This window comes from Diceros bicornis, chromosome 20, assembly GCF_020826845.1.
Source record: "Diceros bicornis minor isolate mBicDic1 chromosome 20, mDicBic1.mat.cur, whole genome shotgun sequence".
Lineage (NCBI taxonomy): Eukaryota > Metazoa > Chordata > Mammalia > Perissodactyla > Rhinocerotidae > Diceros > Diceros bicornis.
Genome location: NC_080759.1, coordinates 30,237,111 through 30,257,668, shown reverse-complemented (window position 1 = coordinate 30,257,668; position 20,558 = coordinate 30,237,111). Strand labels below are relative to the sequence as shown.

The following is a 20,558-nucleotide window of genomic DNA, read 5'->3' as shown; positions in this document are numbered from 1 at the left end:
ATTTTAAAGTACTTAATAGAGTAAGTAAAATTTTATTGTAAAAGTGTTTCTCGGTGAAATGAATGGGGCTTCTTTTTTAATTAATTGGTTAGTTCCTGCATCCACGGACGAATATTACTTATTGTTAGAAAAAGATAGGGTTCAGTATCAATTTTATTCCCACTTTCCATTTTTATAGATGTAAATGCTGAGGAACTTTTCTTACGTAAATAAGTAGATAAGAATAGAAGGAATTTTGTCATAGCAATGTCACTCATTCTTTCATCTTCTGAATTCTAAGTCAAAAAAATCACATACTAATCTTCCATCAAAAATTATTTTTATAGTCTATTATCTGACAATTGATTAGGAGATCTTTTAATGTTGTTGATAAAAAGAATTGGAGACCACTTGACTTACATGGTGTCACAGTCGAATTGAGTACTAATATTTGGAGTTGTTTCTTGGTTTTTCTGCCTCATAGGAAAATGTGAGATGGTGTACTCTTCTTTTGGAAAATGTGAGTTAGGTGATTGAAAAAGGGGAGAAAGGAGAATGGACTTGACAACTTGAATGTTGCTGAGTTGTCAAACTTATCAATTTTATGAAAAATATATACATATGGAATTGAGCATTTACTATTAGATAGATTAGTGAAGTAACTAACAGATGAGGAAGCTATTGTCTTAAAACTTACCTGGCTGCCCCTTGGAAAGCCTTTTTGCACCCCGTGGTACACATTCCCTAATTTGAAGGTTATTTTATAGAACAGCAAATTGATCAGTTGGCTGGCTCCATCTGGAAAGTTACAATGAGGCTGATCCACAGTCTAAAGCACAACTAAAGAGGAAATGTTTCAAAACTTTTGACTTGGTTCCACTACTACAGAGACAGCCAGTCTAGTCTAGAATGAGCCAATTTTTTTCTGCCAAGAAACATGAAAACTTCTCATGGATGGGATGTCATTGGCTGGGAAATAAAAACCTTGTGTTCTTTGGCAGCACTTAGAGATACCTGCTTTCACACCTGCATCTAGAACCACAAGCTGTTCCCATTTACCAGGTGAACTAAAGAGAGAGCTCCCTCCACAGAAGTGGTGTTATGCTCAGATCACACAAAAAAGGTAATTCCTTGCATATTGTACATCATTTACAGCTGGTTTGGATTTATGTTTTTTCAATGAATGCAAGGTGGGTTGGGGATTTCCCTAAACACTTCTGGAGAATCTCAGATGCCTACAAGACAAGAGGCTGAAACATCTGTGATACGAGCGAATCCTCCTGGCATGAGAATTTAAGTGAGAGTCCTTCAAATGAAAAAAGTATAAATTAATTACAATGAATACTTGTGACTTTCATGTGCAAAAGAATCTGACTGTACATGACTGCTGATAAGACTTGTTGAAGTTTTCCAGATTGGATTGTACAGAAGCAGTTGATAAGCATGTCGCTATGATTAGGATGTTTACTCTGATTACCTCTATTTCGATATAGTCCATAGCCCCGCATAAGAGTAACGGAGATGTATAGTAAACAAATATGTATTGTTAACGGTACTGAAAAATATCACACAGGTAATAAAGCATGTTATTTTGAAACCTCTTCTTAAATATTAATTACAGATTTATACTACTCTTCTATACCCTTAATTCAAATATTTAGGTAATAAATAGTACTTAAGGAATTTCATTTTATAAGGTTAGTTTTGCTCCGAAGTTACAGAATTGACTTATAGGCTATTTCGTGATGTGGGGGAAGTGATGTAGGAGGTGATGGGCATGTGGGGAGAAGGAGAAGGTAAGGTGGTATGGTAGAAAAAACTTAGTTTCATATGTCAGAGAAATTTGGGTTTTAGTTCTGTTAGAAACTAATGACCAGGATGGCTTTATTCATTTCGCTCAGTTCTTATCTGTAAAATGAATATAATAGCTCCGCTAACAATCTCACAGGATTATTATGAAAATCTAGAGAGAAGGAATGTGCAAAAAGATTTTGGAAACTTCAAAGTATTATGCAAATGAAAACTGTCAGAGAATAATAGGTTTTATGAAGACTAAATTAGTTACAGGTTATTGCTCATGGTGATGGGAAATTTAATAAAAAATGATGATGGACTGATTCTATCAGGGCTACTGCATCTTGCACCTCTGCAGCTGACCTTTCCCCATAGCTGGGGCCCCACCCTCCTGCTTAGTCCGGAAGGCTCAGCCCTGTGATGTTCCCCACCACCACCCCTGACCGTGGTAAAGAGTGAGGTATTTAAGGGGTTGTGGCCAGCTCTCTGGGATGCCTCATTATGAAACTCCCTGGCAAATGCTATATAACAAACTTTCTTTTCCCTGAACAAAGGAAAGCAATAGACTATGAACAATTGTTTTTCGGCCAAGATTTCTGTATCCTTTTCCTATAAGACAAGATGTAAATTTGCACTGAGTGAGAATACGTAGCATATGCAATTCCCTGCTTCAAGCCCCGTTTGTTTAGATTAGGGAGAAAACTGTTTCTTGGATCCCAAATAAAGCAAAATAGAGTAGTGATGGGCTTTCACCGTGGACTCACAGTCTCTCCCTGAGGAAAGAAGCAAGAAGAATCAGAACTCATTGGAGCATGCAGTGATCCGGTTATAAGGTTTTGGACAATCCCCATACCATTTACCGCCAATTATCAAGAGGCCTGCTGAGTTTGGGGACAAAGACCATCCATTTGATTCAAGATTCCTACTATCAGGCTAAGGGCCAAAGGCACTATGGGTAACATTTGAACGCTGCTAGGACAAGATTTTACCAAGTGAATAAAGGGTGTGTGAAATGTTTTATCTGCATCTTGACTCTTGGTGACCTGGAATTCTTTTCTTATTGTAATTAAGAAGTTTCATCTGCCTTAGAGAGAGTAGATATCTCCATTTTTATCCAAACCTAATACAGAGGTCTTATCTTAGGAACCGCCCAGTTCCTTATATAGCACTACTGACATTTTGGGTCTGATGGTCCTGAATTGTAGGATGTTTAGCATCATCCAGGGCCTCTACCCACTGGATGTCAGTAGCGTTCTCGCAGCACCCCCTCCCACAGTTGTGACCATTAAAACAGTTTCCAGACGTGGCCAGATGTCGCCTGGGGGGAAAATCACCTCTGGTTGAGAGTCACCACCTTAGTCCCTCCATCAGCCTTGCTCTTACCATCACCTCCACCTTCTTTCCTCCCGCATCCCCATTCCCAGGACTAGAGTCCTGAACCTGGATTTCTTTCCAGGGACCCAGTTTCAATCTTACCGGATGCCAACTGACAGTGTTTTAGAAGCACTTATTTTCATTAATTAATTAATTCACCTGTTTACCCACACACCAGTATTTGTTGAGTGACTACTAAGAACCAGGCACTGGGATTATGAGGATGAAGAGACCCATTGTATCACAGGCAATGAAACAGAGCCATGTACCCTCTGTCGATATACTACTGGATGGGGGAACAGTTGTTTCTTTGTTGGGGACAATTTGCCAACAAATCCACCTAAAGTACCTTTACTGAAAATAGCTTGGAACAACTAATGGAGACTACGCCATGGACATCTCTGGAAGGTTCTCTGACTATATGGAACAGAAGGGGACAGCACCTCAGGCCTATGTCATTTTCCTAATTCCTATAACAGAGATCTCTGCGTAATGGTCTCTATTCTGTCTAACTCTGAGTTTGAAACTGTCCGAGACTTCTCAGCTGAGCTTACCTACCCAGAGGCCCTGTGTTTTGCATGGAAAATGAGTGAAACTTCAGCTCTGTAATGAGAACCAGAGTTTCAACACCATCACTGTTTGGCATCAGAACTGCTTCCTTCGTTCTATTCCTCTTAGGTCAACCCCACAATGCTGGAACCTCCTGAGAACTCATAACCAGGTATAGATCCACAAGTTCCAATGGCAGACAGCCTTCCTGGCAATTCAAATATTTGAATCAAACTGCCAGACCTACTACTAGCAACTCAATTTCAAATGTTAGCATGTCATTGCAACATTGCTATGGTCTTCTAGAGGTTCGTTAAGTGGGGTGTTTCGTCTTCTGGACTCAAAAGTAATCACTTATCATCCTGATAGGCTAGTCCATTCTAAAGACCCCTGCTGAGGCCAGGCAGTTTGTCCAAATTATCTTGAGATACTTATTCAGCGATTACCTTCTTTCGAGCTCAAATATAATCCAAATAGAATACAGACCCATAGGCTAGTCTTTGCACCAGCTCAGATTCTCTACACTCTAGCACAGCAGGAGAGATGGAAATCATTTTCCCTCATCTTCATCCAGAAACATTCAAGTGAAATACAGACCCGTAGCCTGCTGTCCGTGCCAGCTCGGATTCTTCTACTGCTTTCTCACGGCACGGGGGCCGGGGATCATTTTCACAATCATCCTCATCTGAAAAGTCACCGCAGTCATTGTCATCGTTACACAGAAGTCGCCTCTTTATGCATCTGCCTGCAATCGACATCAAGAAAGACACTATGTGTCTAATGCAAATTTTCTCACTCTTTCTTTAGTAATCAAATGTAGTTTAATGATAGAGGGGTGGGAACACACATACATTTGAATTCTTTCTACAGAATACATAGATGGCCCCTTTTGGGTCTGCTTTCACACTTGGAAATATGAGCACCCATAGCATGTTTCTCTCTTTTCACTCATGAGTGCACGCAGAAACCCACAACGAGCAATGAGAATGGAAGGCTTACCTGTACCGCACTTAAAATCATTTCCACAGTCGTCCTCAACCTCTTTGCAGGTCTCAGTGGGCACACACTCTCGTCTGTCTCCCACAGCATCCATGCACCTTCGCCCATTAAATTGTCCGAAGACTTCAATGCTCCGTGAGCGAAACTGCACACAACCAGCTGGAATCATTAGAATTTCTAATGCCAAAAAGGGATTACAATCTAAAACTGCATCCGTACCACTGCAACCCTCCAAACACAAGTCAATGGTTTTAAGATGGAAGCGCTAAAAGCCATCACTAATGTGACTTAAAGTAACACCTCACATTCTAGGCTGGCAGTGTCTCCTACACAATATGGTTCCTCACAACACTCATTTGATATACTGTGCAACATTCAGATTTCCCAGCAAGGTTAGCCTCATTCATTAAATATGTACCTTTCCTTCTTGGTTTGGAACTCAGATGGGGTGCTCCCTGCCTCATAGTCATTTCCCTGGAGATGCTGGCAATACAGTTTCCATTTGGGGACATCAGCGGTGAATGTCAACGAACGCTTACCATTTGTTTGAGGCAAGGGTCACATTCCGACCATCTGCTCCAGGAGCTCATTCTGCAGTCTATGGGCAGTGGAGTGTCACTCTGTTGTGCTGGCTCTGGGTCAGAACTAAGATAATAGAACATGTCAGCTTATATTGACCATTGCGTGTGCCTGGTTCCAAGAAGTCTTCACAAACCAGTTTAATTTATTTACTAATTTTTTTGACTTCCAAATTATAGTACTTATCCTTTTACTATATCTCTCATTTGTCATTTGATCACATGCTGTTTTGTATTTTCAACTCAACTTTTTGTTTAGTTCTTGTACTGTATTGTAACTTAACTTTCAACTTAACAACGACATAATAACGGTGGTGAGAAAAACTAGCAAGTTATCCTGCTATGTGTTTTACATGGATCAGTCTTATATTTCCAAGTAGCTAATGGACTCATTGAAGCTAGAAACCTTGTTTCCCTTTGCACCCCCAGAGAGTCTGACAAAGCCTCAAGTTGCCTGGTTCTCTTGCAAATTTAAGTCAGCCAGCCCAGCCATTCCTGTAGCCACACCTCGTAAATCAAGCTTTCCCACCTTGCATCCAGTGTCTTAAACTGGAAGTCTTACCCCTCACACTCCACATCAGGACGTATTCCTCATCTTTCTGAGTTTTAACATACATATTTTTACGCTTATAGCTTTCTCTCCCCCCCCCCCAGACCCAATGCTCAGCAGTGCCTTTCTGATTTTGAACTTTTCTTTTTCTCTTGGTTCATCATTTGGATCTCTTTTGGTTGCAACTCTACCTTGGATTACCATCTCATTCAATGACAGAAGATAAACCTCAAAAAGCAAAAGCCACCAAACAAGAATCCTATAAAATTCCTGCCCCCACTTTCCTGAACTGGCACCTATCCTTTTTATGTGTAGCCTCTTGCTCCAGAGGGCTGGCTAGGTATGGCCAGTCCCCTGACAAAAGCTCTAGATCCCAGCTCCTCTTCAAGACCTTGATCGACTGAATATCTCCTCCATTTAAAAACTCTCCCTCACTACCAGCTCCTTTCCATCTGTAATATAATGTGTTCAAGTCTTTGTCATTAAACATAAACAAGCAAATGAATGAATAAATAAGACACTCTTTCTGAATTCTACATTTCCTTCCAGCTACTCCCACCTCCCTCCTGCCCTCCCCAATGTTGCTTCTTAAAGGAATTGCTATAAACATATTTATGTTTCTCTCTCATCCAAAAAGAAAAAAAAACAGTTTCATCTTCTCCTTCAACGCTACTGCCCCTTTAGGTACCTCTTAAATTCTCTCATCCTTCTAGCCAACTTTCTTGGAAAAGTAGTGTGTACCCTGGTCTCTCGTTCCTTAGCTCCCAATCACTGCTCAACCCTCCTGCCCCGAGGACACTGCTCTTGCCAAAGTCAATGATAACTGCCACGTGGCTCACTTGGCTCCTTTCAGTCCTTGTCTTATTGACTTCTTCACAGCAGTCAATGCAGTTGACCACTCTTGCTGTTTAAAACTCTCTCTTCCCTTGGACTGAAGGACACTAGACTCATTTCTTCTTCCTTCTCTGCCCAGTTGTCCTACTCTCCTATGCAGGCTCTTCCTCCTGCGATAGTCTCTGTAATGCTGTTTTTCCACAACTTCCTGTCCTCGGATCTCCTTTTTTTTTTTTTCCCTCTCCCTCTACACTTTTCCCAGGGCTTTGGTTTCCATGTATCTGCTAATGACCCTCAGAGATAAGTCTGCAGTCCAGACATCTCTCCTGAATTTTAAACTCTTGGATATATCTCCCAGTTGGACATCTGCACTTGGATGTCTTCATGGCCCACTGAACTCAATGTATCCCCAAATGAACTCATTATTTTTCCTCTTCTCTTAAAGCTGCTCTTCCTCCTGTATTTGCTGTCATGGTAAATGACACTTCCATTTATGCAGTCACTCTAACCAGAAACCTGAGTGTTACTTGTCTTATTCTACATCCCCCATATCTAATTGACCACTAAAATCTGTTGTTTGTAGTCTCGTACATGACTCTCAAATTCATCCATCCCTCATCTCTTCCAGATATTTCTCTAGTCTACACTACATTACATCTCTCCTGGAGGACAATAACTTCTTTCTAATCCTATTTCCATAAATCATCCAGAAGGATCTTTTAAAAATGCAAAGTCGATCGTACCATTCCCCTACTGAAAACCTTTCAGTAGCTTCCCATCGCTCTTATGATCAAGTCCAAATTTTCTAACATGGTGTGGTAAGCGGAAAAACAACCCCAAAGATGGCCATCTCCTAATCCCCAGAATCTGTGAATATATTACCTTACATGACAAAAGAGACTTTGCTGATGTGGTTAAGAGGAGATTATACTGTATTATCTGGGTGGCCCTGTTCCAAACATGTGAGCTCTTAACAGGAGAAAAGTGGTTCAGAGAAATGTGAAGACAGGAGAGGCAGGAGAATTTCAAAGCATGAAAAGGTACTCCATCGGCTGTTGCTGGCTCTGAAGATGGAAGGAGGCCATGAGCCAAGAAATGTAGGCAGCATCTAGAAGCTAGAAGAAACAAGAAAATGCATTCTTCCCTAGGGCTTCCAGAACAGAACACAGTCCTGTTGGCGCCTTGATTTTAGCCCAGTGAGACTTGTCTCAGACTTCTGACCTACAGAACTGTAAGAAAATAAACTTGTGTTGTTTTAAGCCACTAATTTGTGGTAATTTGTTATGGTTACAATAGGAAACTAAGACACATGATCTAGAGAGATCTACATGCCTATCTCCTGCCTAATTCTTCAGCTTCGTTTCTCTCCATCTAAGCTCCAGCCACACTGAACTTGACATTCCCAAGATGAACTGGTTTTTCTCATGTCTTCAGGCCTTTGAACCTACTATTCTCTGTTCACCACGTTGATCTCATCTTGGACATAATTTTTTTTCCCCAAGAACCTTCCCTAACCTCATTGTGTAATTTACTTTTCTGTGTACATATTCTTATAGCATGTTGTTGTTCTCTATATCATAAGGTCGTTTGCAATGATATATTTCATTTAATTAATTTACTTATTCACTCATTTATCCATTCATTCATCAAATATTTATTAATTGTCTACTCTTTGCTAGGCATGGGCATATAATGTTATGCAAAACAACAAAACAAAATAAAATAAAAACTGTGATCCTCAAACAAACAGAGCCTATGTTCTAGATAAAAATGTCAGTGAGCTAAGGAACATTCAATCTTGTTCAGCTTACATATCAAGTGCCTGGAATATACTAGATGCTCAGTAAATGTTTTTCGAATGAATAAATAAATAAGTGCAGGAAGGGGGAGGAAGTCCTTGATCATCTTGTCTTGGACAGACATAGGCCCGTGTGTCTCTAGATTATGATCTCCTGGTGAGCCACCCACATCGTATTTGTGCAAGACTTGCTTATCATTAAGGAAGGTTTCATGACTGGAGACAACATTTTTGTAAGCCTGACTCTTGCCTACACCATCCAGAAAATCAAGAGGCCTAATGAGCTTTAATCTTTTAAAAGTACATGTTAAAAGTGTATTGCACAAGCTATCGCCGAAACACTCTTGAGGAACCCAATTTCCTGGAAGTCTGAGTATTAGTGTGTATCCGAAACCACATAGCTGAGAAATTCGTTACTAGAATATTTCCATAAAACTAAGGCCTCATCTGAAACTGACAGACCTCATTAAGAGGCATTGGCAGATGCACCTTCATGATCTATAGCAGTGGGTCTCAATACTGATTGCGTATCATAATCCTCAGATATTAAAAACTGGAATTATAAAATTGTGATCCCCATTCCAAGCCAATTAAATCAAGCTTTATGAGGATGGGCTCCAGGCATCAATGTTTTTAAAAAGTATCCCAGGTGATTCTCATATTCATGCAATATTGAGAAACACCGTTTGGCAACATGTGGGTGGATACCCATGAAATCTGAAGGGCTGGAATTCAAGTAGGTGTAGGGGTGCTCATTGTATCAATATAATCCAAGTTGGAGGCCACCATTGACCCGAAAATGTCACTGAGCTGACCCACCATCAGTTTCAGGAATTACTCTAGGCTCTACCTATTAACGTCTCTGTGGATCTTTTCAATATCTTCTAGTTTGTCCAGTATTAGTCCTGTTGCCTTCAATTGGATTATTTGCTCCTGTCTATCTTTTTTGTATTCATCACTTACTTAGATAATCATGTTAGCATTTTGTTTTAACATCTCCCCCAAAGAAATTACCTCTTTGGTTCTAGAAACCACTCCCTATAGACAGTGGTATGACATCTTTATCTTTCTCACCTGCCACTGAGACCACCTTCAATGAATAACTAGTTCAGATGGTGCAGTACAGACTAGAGGTTCACGTATGGAAGGTAAAACCCACTGCAAACACTTCAGAGTGAGTTACAGTCCTTTGTTGGGCAGTCTGGAACCCAACCAGTGTTGGGGGCTCATGAGAAAGGCTGTTCATCTGTCTCACACGTAAGTGACCAGACCTGTTCCGATGAAACTGGCACTGCCTGAAGACTGTTCTCTAACATCCTTTGCATTAATAATAGCCCCACCTTAACTATGTGCACGCTAATTCCCTTCCTTCTTAGCTTCTAACTTAAGGACTCCTTTTCCTTTTTACAGATTAGACTCACACTTTGGACTTAGTACTGAGCACCAGATCTTTACCTTTGATCTTTTATTAACCTCTTAGACCATGATTTGGATTCATCCCCTGAATGATCCAACCTGGTCCCATAGGAAGGTCTTCACAGATCACACTCTTGCCCTGGGAGCAGGACTTACACCTCTCTGATTATCGAGCTGAGTGTAGTTGTTAGTTTCCTAGGGCTGCCATAACAAGGTACTACAGACTCTGTGACTTAAATTTCTGTGTGACTTTTATTTTCTCACAATTCTGAAGGCTAGAAGTCCGAGATCTAGATGTCTCTGGGGTTGTTTTCTTCTGAGGATTCTCTCCTTGACTTGTAGATGGCCATCTTCTCCTATGTCTTCACATGGTCTTTCCTCTGTACTTGCCTATGTTCAAATTTACTCTTCTTATAAGGACACCAGTCATATTGGATTAGGCCCACCCTAATGATCCCATTTCAACTTAATTACCTCTTTAAAGACACTATCTCCAAACAGAGTCACATTCTGAGATATAAGGTGTTGGTACTTTAACATGTGAGTTTTGGGGGGGACACAGTTCAGCCCATAACACTCAAAAACTGTTTTTTGATTAAATAGTTGCTTATATTTGTCTTCTAGTTTTACTAGACAATTGTCAAAGCTCATTTTCTCATTAAACCTTTATTCTACCACTGAGGGGTGAATTTTGTAGGTGCTATTCTCTTTTACGGATGGAACACTAAAAACAGAGAATTGTACTACTTATCGAAGTTGGACATTTAATGGTAAAACTGGATTGAGAATCCACATCCCTCCACCGCAGTTCACTGCAATTTTGTCTTGTCCTCTGTGCTGACTTTTTTCCCCCCAACTTAGATCCTCTTTGAATAATCTAAAAGGTCATAGCTTATTCAATAATTTTTGGATGTAATAGTGTCATGATTTTTAGACATTTTGACATACTGTAAGTTAACAAAGATGTATTTATTGTTTTTTAATATAACAGCTTCAGGTAAAGCACATCAATTGGACAACCTGATTCTTGCCTGGATCTATTTTAAGCTTACACCTAAATGATGTCAAATTAGGCAAAAATAAACTGAAAATTGTGTGAATGCCTGGCTGTTTTGTCTTCACTGCACCGGTACCTGGATACTTGGAGGCAAAATAAAGGGAGGACTCTTGGGAACTACTAGGAGGAAATAATAGATTATGCAAAAGGAATGTGTTATTGAAATGAATACACTATATATATATATATTAAGAAATGAGATGAATGATCTTGGATAGCTCCTTCTGAACCCAACATCCCCCTCTCCAACTCCTTAGACTCACCAGGCAGAAAATCTTTTGTAGCTCAAAGACTGGGTATGTACAACACTCACCACCTGCCTTTCACCCTGCTGAGCGAAGAAGTATTTGTAAAGCACTTTCTGGGTTCTTAGATGAAATGTGTTTATCAAGTAAAACATATATCCAAGTGTTTCAATCTCAGCTTGAAAGTCACTTCCTAGATCAAAGTGATGTACATTAGCACAGCAGGAAGTCTAACTCAGCTGAAAATGCATTAAATGAAGGGGCATTGATGTACGCTTGGTCCCATCTCCCTGCCATGAAGAGAAGTTTCCAGCTTTAGAGAAAGAAAACCTCAGGAGCAGCTCACACTCCAGGACACTTTGTGGTAGGCCCAGGCAAGAAAACACCTGCTGTAGGAAGGAATCTTTTTGTCAATAAATAAGACAACGTGGCTCGTTTGAGTGGAGAAATATAAGCTAATTAGGACTGCATTCTTAACCCATGGATCTGCTAGTTTGTTTAGTTCATGCAATTCCTCAAGATGAAAAGAAATATAGCGGCAGTGTCCAACACTTTAAATTTTTTCAGGACCTTTCCTGATTTCCCAAGTCTTAGTTGAGAGCTTGTCTCATGGGCTCCCATTGAGCCAACATTCAACAACCTTTATGGAGGGCCTGCTCTGTGTCAGGAATTGTTCTAGTAACTGGGGCTACAAGATAACATCCTTACCATCATGAAGCCTACATTCTAGTGGGTGAGATACAATAGACGAGTACACCAGAAAATATAATAGGTAATATCAGTTAAGACATATGAACTGTGAAGGGAAATAGAGCAGGGGAAGAGGACAGAGAGAGCCATAGGGGAAGGGGTGGAAGGCTTCATAGGGTAGGGAAAGAACCCTCTCAGAGGAGATGTGGTGCTTTATCAACGTGTTCACAAATTCTTTGACATTCTTCCCATTGAAGGTGGGGTCTATGTGCCCTCCTCTTGAAGCTGGGGGGATCTTTGTTAACGCCTTGATGACTACAATGCAGTGGAGATGAGGCTGCATGAATTTTAAGGCTAGGTTAGCAAAGGCCATGCAAGTTCTGCTGGTTTATCTAAAGACACTTGCTCTGGGAGCCTTTCACCAGTAGATGTGAAGCCGACCACCCTGGGCTACCATGTGGAGAGCACAAAGAGAAAGAGAGAGAGAGATTTCTAAGGAGAATTAATTGTTCCAGAGCCCTAGCTGTTTGGGTTTCCCAGCCCAGGTGGCAGATACTTGAGTGAAGAAGCCACTGTGATGATCCCAGGCCCAGCCACCATCTGACTACACCCATGTAGGAGATCCATGAAAACTGCTCCACCTAGCCCAGTCAACCTTCAGATTCATGAGCCAAAGAAATAATTAATATTGTTTTAAGCTACTGTCTTGAAATGGTTTGTTACACAGCAAAAAATGACCAGAACAGGAGGTGATACTTGATTAGGTACTTGACTGAATTTTGAGAGAAGCTGTGTAAGTGTCTGGAAAAAGATTGTTCTAAGCTAGGGAAAAGTAAAGGGCAAAGGCCCTGAGGTGACATGTTGGAGGCACAGATGGAAGCATCGTCAGAGGCAAGTATGGTGACAAAGCAGAGTGAGCAAAGAGGAGAATGGCTGATGTGCCTGGAGAAACAGACAGGCTGTGGCGCATGCCTTGTAGGCTGTGGGGAGGAGTTTGAATTCGCCTCTGAGCTTGATGGGAATCCTTAGAGGAGTATGAGGGCAGGAGTAACACTCAGACTTATGTTTTCAAAAGATTAAAGAGATCTCTGGTTGCTAGAAGGAGAACTATTGGGGAGCGGACAAGAACAAAGACAGGCCAGAAATGAGAGTGATTTGGGCTAGAGTAGTCACAGTGGAGATAGCGAGAAGTGGGCAGACTTAGGGTATATTTTAAAGATAATACCAACAGGGTTGGCTGTTAGATTGCATGTGGGAATGATACAAATAGAGGAGTCAAGTATGACTTCCAGGTTATTATTTGAGTAACTTGGTGAATAGTGGTGCAGGTCGGGTGATGATAGGTGGAGAAATCAATAGGTATGTTTTGGACATATTAAGTGTGGGATGCCTGTTAGATTTTCAAGAGGAGATGTTGACTAAGTAATTAGACATTGGGCAGGGAAGAGGTTCACATCATAGATATAAATTTGAAAGTTGTCAGAATATAGTCAGAATATAAGCAGTATTTCACACCATGAGGCTGGAGGTGAGCGGGTGTGTCTAGAGTAAGGCTGAGGACTGAGCCAACATTTAAAGGAAATGTTGTAACATGTCTGTATCCTGATGGGAATGATTGGGTACAAAGGGAGATATTGATGATGCAGGGGAGAGGGGGCAGAATTAAAGGAGCAAAGTCCTTGATAAGGCTAGAGCAGATGAGCCCAATGCACAAGTGGGTGGTATAGGAGCATGTCTCCCTTAGCGTCATGGGCTTCCCTCAGGGAACTTGGCTGAGTTGCAATTGCTGTTTACTTGTTTAGATTCCTCACTAGACTGTAACCCCATTGAGGGCAGGGACCCTCATAACATGCTTGGTATTGTACTGCAGCTCCTGATGCAATGTCCAGCCCACGTTGCAAACTCAATAATATTTGCTGTATTAAATGGATGAATAACCAAATGACCATACTTGACCAACAGTGGTTAATACATAAATATCTGTTAACTTGTATTGAATATGGATATTAAAAACACAGGTGGATACAACCAAAGAAGGAGGAAAAACTGACATTTTGGGTATCTTCAATTTAATAATTAAGCCCAATTTCTCTGTTAATGGGTGTTTGGGTATTTTTCCAGATTGTTGAAATAAATTTAATTAAAATATACTCAATAATAATTGCCAACATTTATGAGCGCTTAGTGTGTGTCAGGAACTCTTCTAAGCCTTTATACTCATTATCTCACTTAATTTTTACATCAGCCCAATGAGAAATCTATTACTAGTGTCATCACACTTTAAAGATAATGAACTGAGCCATGGAGATGGTAAGTAATCTTCCTCAGGTTATACAGCAGAGAATACTTGGTGGCCAAGTTGAGATTCAAACCCAGGCAGTTTCTCTCCTAGCCACTCTCAGGACTTCTAACTCCAGTCTAATACTCCTTCTTAAGTATTTGAAAAGTGAAGAATAAAATAAATATGAAAATTATCACTACACTAAAAACACATCACATACACGGTGAAAAGATGAATGACAAACTGGGAAAAATGTTTGTAATTCATACCAGAGACAAAGGACTAATTTATAAAGTGGTCATAGAAATCCATAAGAGAAAAACAAGATAGCTAGCGCTGATGACCTAGTGGTTAAAGTTTGGTGCTTCGCAGCCCAGGTTCGCTCCCCAGTCGTGGAACCACACCACTCCCCCATCGTTCAGTTGCCATGCTGTGGCAACAGCTCACATAGAAGAACTAGAATGACTTACAACTAGGCTGTACAACCGTGTACTGGGGCTTTGGGGAAGGAAAAAAGAAGAGGAAGATTAGCAAATCTTTCCCTGCAAAAAAACAAAACAAAACAGGAGACTTGATAGGAAAATGAGCAAAGGATATGGATGGTTCACGGACAGGAATATACATATGCCCTTTGAACACAAGAAAAGATGTGCAAACTGACTCAATATGAGAGAGGCAAACTAAAACTATTTTAAGATACTATTTTTGTCTATGGGATTGGCAAATATCAAAAAGTTGGCCCAGAGCTCCTGTTGGTGAGGCTGCAGGGAAATAGGCATTCTCTACACTGATGGTGAAGTGCAAAATAATATAAACCCCATGGGACCATGGGGGCAATTTTAGCAAAGTCACAAAGGTGATTACCTTTTGACCCAGTTATATCACTTCTGGGAATTAATCCTCAGGTACAATTATCTACTTGCAAAATGATATATGAATAAGGATATTCATTACAACATTGTTTATAGTACAAAAGATTGGAAACCACCCAAATGTTCATCAATAAAAGACAGGTTATCTGAACTATGTAGCCACACAATGGAGAATTAATCAGTTATGAGGAGAATGAGGAAGTTCCTTCTATACTGACCCAGAAAGGTTTACAGGATATATTGTAAAGTAAAAGGAAAAAGCAAAGTACAAGATAGTATGTAAAAGAAAGAGGAGAATAAGATTACATATGTCTCTATGCTTTAATTTACTTTTAAAAATACTGGAAGGACACATGGGAAGCTAATAAACATGGTTACCTGTGGGCGTTGGGTGGGGCTGGAGGAGGGTATATTCTAAGAACTTTATCTACAATAAGACAAATCTTATGAAAAGTTATGAGTGGGGAAATCAAGACTTCTCAACATATACTTCATTGTATTTTTTGATCTTTGAACCATGTAAATACTGTTATTTACAAATTAAAAAACAATAATCATAGCTACACTCCTAGAGCACTTAATGCTTGCCTGTCATTGTGCTAAGCGCATTGCGTTCACTATCTCAGGGATTTCTCACAGCAGGTCGCATTTTTATTCCCATTTTGCAGGTGAGGAACAAGTTTAGAGAAGTAAGGGAATTTGCCTAAGGTCACAGAGCTGGTAAGTTTTGTGGACCCTGTAATCCAACTCAGACCACCTCGCTCCGGGACTGATGTTATGAGCTGTGATTCTACTCACACAGTGGTTTTTAACATTTCTATTCTACCTTGAGAAACATAAGAGATGACGTCCCCCTCATACCTATTCTCATGGGCATGCTCATGTTTGCAAACAAACGGCTGTTGAAAATCCCCAACTGGTCTCCAGTAGCAATGGCTCACTATAGCTGTGGCTTAAGATGAAATGTCTGCAGCCACGTAATATCCCCTGAAGGCTAGTTGAAACTCCATCCTTTCCTCTCCTAAACCAGAAACACATCAAAGTGAAAATAATAGCGAAGTCATTATTTTAAAGAATACTTCACATTTACTGAGTTCTTACAATGTGCCAAGCACAGATGTTGCTAAGTACGTAACATCTATGACGATTTAATGGTCGCAAAAAACCTTACTAGGTAGGTGCTATTGTTGTCATGGTTAAAGGCTGAACTGTATCCCCCCAAAAGATATGTTGAAGATCAAACCCATGTACCTCAGAATGGGACCTTTTTTGGAAATAGAATCTTTACAGAGGAAATCAAGTTAAAACGAGGTCATTAAGGTGGGCCCTAATCCAGTATGACTGGCATCCTTATAAAAATAGGAAATTTGGAGCCAGACACACATGCACAGAGGGAAGATGTGAGAAGATGGACATGTGGTGACAGAGGCAGAGATCAGAATGACGTAGCTGCAAGCCTAGCAGTTCCAAGGATTGCCGGCCGCCTCAGAAAGTAGGAAGGATCCTATCCAGAGTCTCAGAGGGAGCATGGCCCTATTGAAACCTAGATCTCCAACTTCTGGCTTCCAGAACTGTGAGACAATAAATTTCTGTTGTTTGAAGCCACCCAATTTGTGGTACTATGAAACTAATGCAATCACCGTCTTATAGATGAGGGAACCAAGGCACAGAGAGTTCGAGTAACTTGCTTAGACTTCTTGGTCGGTTAGTAAGTAAAGGCACCTCAACCTGAGCTTGGGTAGCCTAGTTCTAGAGGGGCGCTCCATTCTGATCAAATTTGTATTTTTAAAAATCATTTGCAAACTTCAGTACTTTGGCTGAACTATGTGTCTCACTTCATGACTGATCTGAACACTCTGTTTTGACCTCAGCCCTGTATCAAAGGGCAGAGCACAGAGTGTTTGGAGCAGGGTGACCCTAACAAACTCCTGAGGACATGGCAGTGGGAGTGCGTGAAGCCGAGTCCAACTCAGCAGTGCAGCTGCTGGGAGCTGGGGGGCCAGCCAGGGGGGCTTTCTGGTCCTCCGTGAAAGAGCTGAGTGTGGTCAGGACCCAGGGGGTACAAACTTCAAAGCAGTTGAAACTTTCCCCACAGCCTCTCATTTTTGATCAGTAGGAGTCACAATCCAGGAACGTGGGTTGTTTGAATTATTTTTTTAACTTAAGAAAGGGTCAGGGTAAGTACAAGAGGACTAAAGCAACTTTCAGTAACTGCATTCCCAAGTCCCGTTTGTACCCAATGACCAGTAGATGAAAATATTTTCTGAATGGAACGATGCTTCTTAGATAATGTGGAAAGAGGGAGTGATGAAGGAAAGCCTAGAGGAACACTTGACCCATGTTGGTCTATGTAGCACCTCTGTGTGTTCCCTCCTGGAAGATGCAGCCCTGTGGGTACACCGCGCATAGAGTGGGGCCCAGGCAGAATGGCAGCCTCCAATGTAGCCAAGAGGCAGGCAAAGATGTGCTTGAGATGGCCATCAGAGTCCAAAACAGAATTCGGTTAAACCAAGAGTCAAATGACTTAGAGGAATTGGATGCAGGCCACAGTTATGTCTGAGCAGAGGGACAGCGTTTGGGCAGATATTTTCTCCCAGCTATGCTGGCAAAGCCCAGAATATTTCAATACCTTCACTATATTGGATCACGCTGTGTCGGATCACACAGGTCTGTGTGTTCTCCAGCATTTCTGAGTGTAGTGTAGATGTTCAGAAGCACACACTGTCTGGTTGATTCGTTTCCTGGATTGACTTGGCCTGGGCTTCGTGTTCCCAATTAGGATCAGAGCAAAATGAGAGGAAGTAAGTGTCTCTGCTTGGAAGCATGGCCCACAGGTCTGCACTATGGTGATTCTTCTTGAATGGAAGAAATACAACTGTAAACCTAAAGGCAAAATGTGTGCCACTGAACACATCTTGGGATGTCAAGGAGAAACAAAAGGATTCACCTTTGCCTGATGTGGGGGCAGGAGGGAGATGTATCCAGTCGTTGAGAGTGTTGACATTGAGGCAGAGCGAGAGAAAGCTTAATTTCCTTAATTTTAAACTTCTCAGACACAAGACGCTGATGAACCCAGGTTTACCATACTCTAGTAAAAACCAGCTTTGTTTCATAATTCCAAGTATTTAAAGAATATCTCAGCCTTAACATCTGAATGCCTTGTTTAAAAGAAACTCCTGGAAACAGCAACAAGTGTCCTCAGAAAACTCAGAGGCACACCCCATGGCTTTTCTTACCGTTTTCAAAGTTTAAATTCTGGGGTTACATAACTCAATGTGGGTTATAATTTTGTACCTGCTTTGCTCTGAGAAGTAGACCTTGAAATACCAAAGTCCACAGTGAAATTCCAGAGACAAACTGAAAAGTGACTCACCTGGGAGTGAGCCCGGCTGTCAGGACACTCACTTCTAGAAGGCATATTGCAAAGGCGAACCTCCGGCCGGCAGACATCTGCTCTAGCTGGGCAGCTCCAAGTGGAATGGCCAGACGAGTCTGGCCAGAGGGCTTATTTGCAAAGGGCCAGAGGGCCAGGGGAACAATTATTGTTTGTTTTCACTCTGGATTTTTGTCGAATTGGGCTTCCTGGGTGCGAAGTCCAATCAAAAGAGAGTCATTTCATAATTCTTGGCCTCTGTTTTCTCGTAGTGACAAGTATATTGGGAGAATGAAACTGTGAGTGCTAAACTGGCTAAGATGAGCAGCAATGCTGTGTTGAAAACAAAAACAAAGCAAACAGAAAAGCCCCAATGGTTCTCATCTTGGGAGACTCAGGGAGGGAGACTGGGGGAGTGTGTAATTTGGGGATAAAAGGCCTATGGATGATTCTCATAAAGGCATAAACTCAAAATTAGTAAAAGAACTGCACTGCCTGGAAAGGGAGGTGCAAAGACAGATGTTCCAGCTGAAAATGAGCTATGTGGGTTATTTCCACCTGGGCAAGGGAAAGTGTAGGATGCGTTTGCAAACTTGGCTTTCTCGGATCATTTTGAAGAATCCAGGTAAACTCCCTAAGGCATCTGCAATATCCTGCAGGAGGATCTGGTCTCCTTATCTCAGAAACACACCTATCAGCAAGATAGATTCTGAGCTAGAACAATTTGCTCCAACTCATCATATAGGATCCCCGCTACACACACACACATTTTCACCTTCTCCAGGACTTGTGCAAAGGATAAGGTGTTTTGGAAGTACCAGAGAATGTGGACGTCACAGCTGCTCTCCAAACACTGGTTATACGGTAGGATGACGTGGGGACCTGTGAAAAAACATTGATGGCTGCCCCCCAACCCCGATTCTAATTTAATTGATCTGGCATGGGACCCTGCATTAGCATTTTTTAAAGCTTGCTGAGTCATTCAAATGTGTGGCCAGGGTTGAGATTTAGAATGACCACCTTGAGAAGAAAGACATGTGATGCAGTACATTATTGAATTTTTTTTTTTAATTTGCTAACACAGGACTTAAGAGCCCTTCATAAGTATTTACTAATTACAAAGAGGCAATTTTCAAACGTTAGCACATACAAAGACCAATAAAACAGGTGGTGGGGTTGGGGAGATAACAGACGTACGGCTGGATTTTCCAATACTACCTTACCTTTTCACTAACGCTCCTACTTACAGTGAACGTTATCTATTCTCACCACCCTCTCTTGCCCCCTCTCCTTTCTATGCAGAGAGCTCGAGGTCTCTAATGGAACTAATTTCATTAGTTCCTAAGCTTGCTGTCAATGTACAGACCATGCAGAATTGCCAAGCAATAAGGTGATTTGAATTTGTGCAGTAACACTTGTAACTACATCAATGAATAAATTTATGCCCAGAGACACTTCTTGCGAGTATTGGCTAATGACAAACGGGCTGCATCCAGATACAATACGAATCTGTACTCAAATATGATGGAGCAATGCCTAGGATTCTTACACGGCCTTTCTGAACTGCCAGGATACCTACGGAAAAAAGAACTTGGAAGCAGGCAGGATAAGACGGTGTTTTGTGCTAGTTAGACTTAATGCTAATTGATTAGACTTGGTCATACTTGACTTGATCATTAGGTGTGAATGGAGATTGAAAATCACCTCTCTCGTTGGAAACTGACTTACCGGAGGGGGATGGAGGAGACAGAATTTCTTAGCTGAGTAGTTGAATGCTGAATTGCTCTGTAGAAGTTATATTTATTTTATACCCATGCTTCAGGCTAAATGTAATGTAGTAAAGTGATGGGAGCAGTAAAATATAATAATAAAATATTAATTACATACTAGTAATATAAATTATATAAATAATATAATATGCCTTATTTTTTATAGTGCTTTAACTCTTCTTTGCTCTAAACATCTTTCATGTATCTGACATGTTTTCAAACGAGATTTGTATTTCAGTGGATATCTAGGGGAAATGAAGCATGATGCTCTAGACTAGAGAAGTAAAATAATAACATTTTTATTTGTATAACACTTAAGGGCTTCTAAAGAACAGAATGGATAAACATTTATCAAACTTTTATAACGTGCCAAGCTATATATATAAAGTGTTTATATATA

At 40.9% G+C, this 20,558-nt stretch overlaps 1 protein-coding gene across 1 annotated transcript in view; it reads right to left on the bottom strand.

The window, feature by feature from the left end:
• The window catches only part of C9 (complement C9), a 44,512-nt gene extending 26,046 nt beyond the window's left edge, over positions 1-18,466 (bottom strand). Inside the window, exons 1-4 of the mRNA XM_058564186.1 lie at positions 18,390-18,466; positions 5,235-5,340; positions 4,696-4,840; positions 4,294-4,441 (exon numbers count right to left, since the gene is read on the bottom strand). Coding sequence (XP_058420169.1) covers positions 4,294-4,441; positions 4,696-4,840; positions 5,235-5,340; positions 18,390-18,466 — 476 coding nt within the window. The remainder of the gene's footprint in view (positions 1-4,293; positions 4,442-4,695; positions 4,841-5,234; positions 5,341-18,389) is intronic.
• Positions 18,467-20,558: the final 2,092 nt, after the last annotated feature.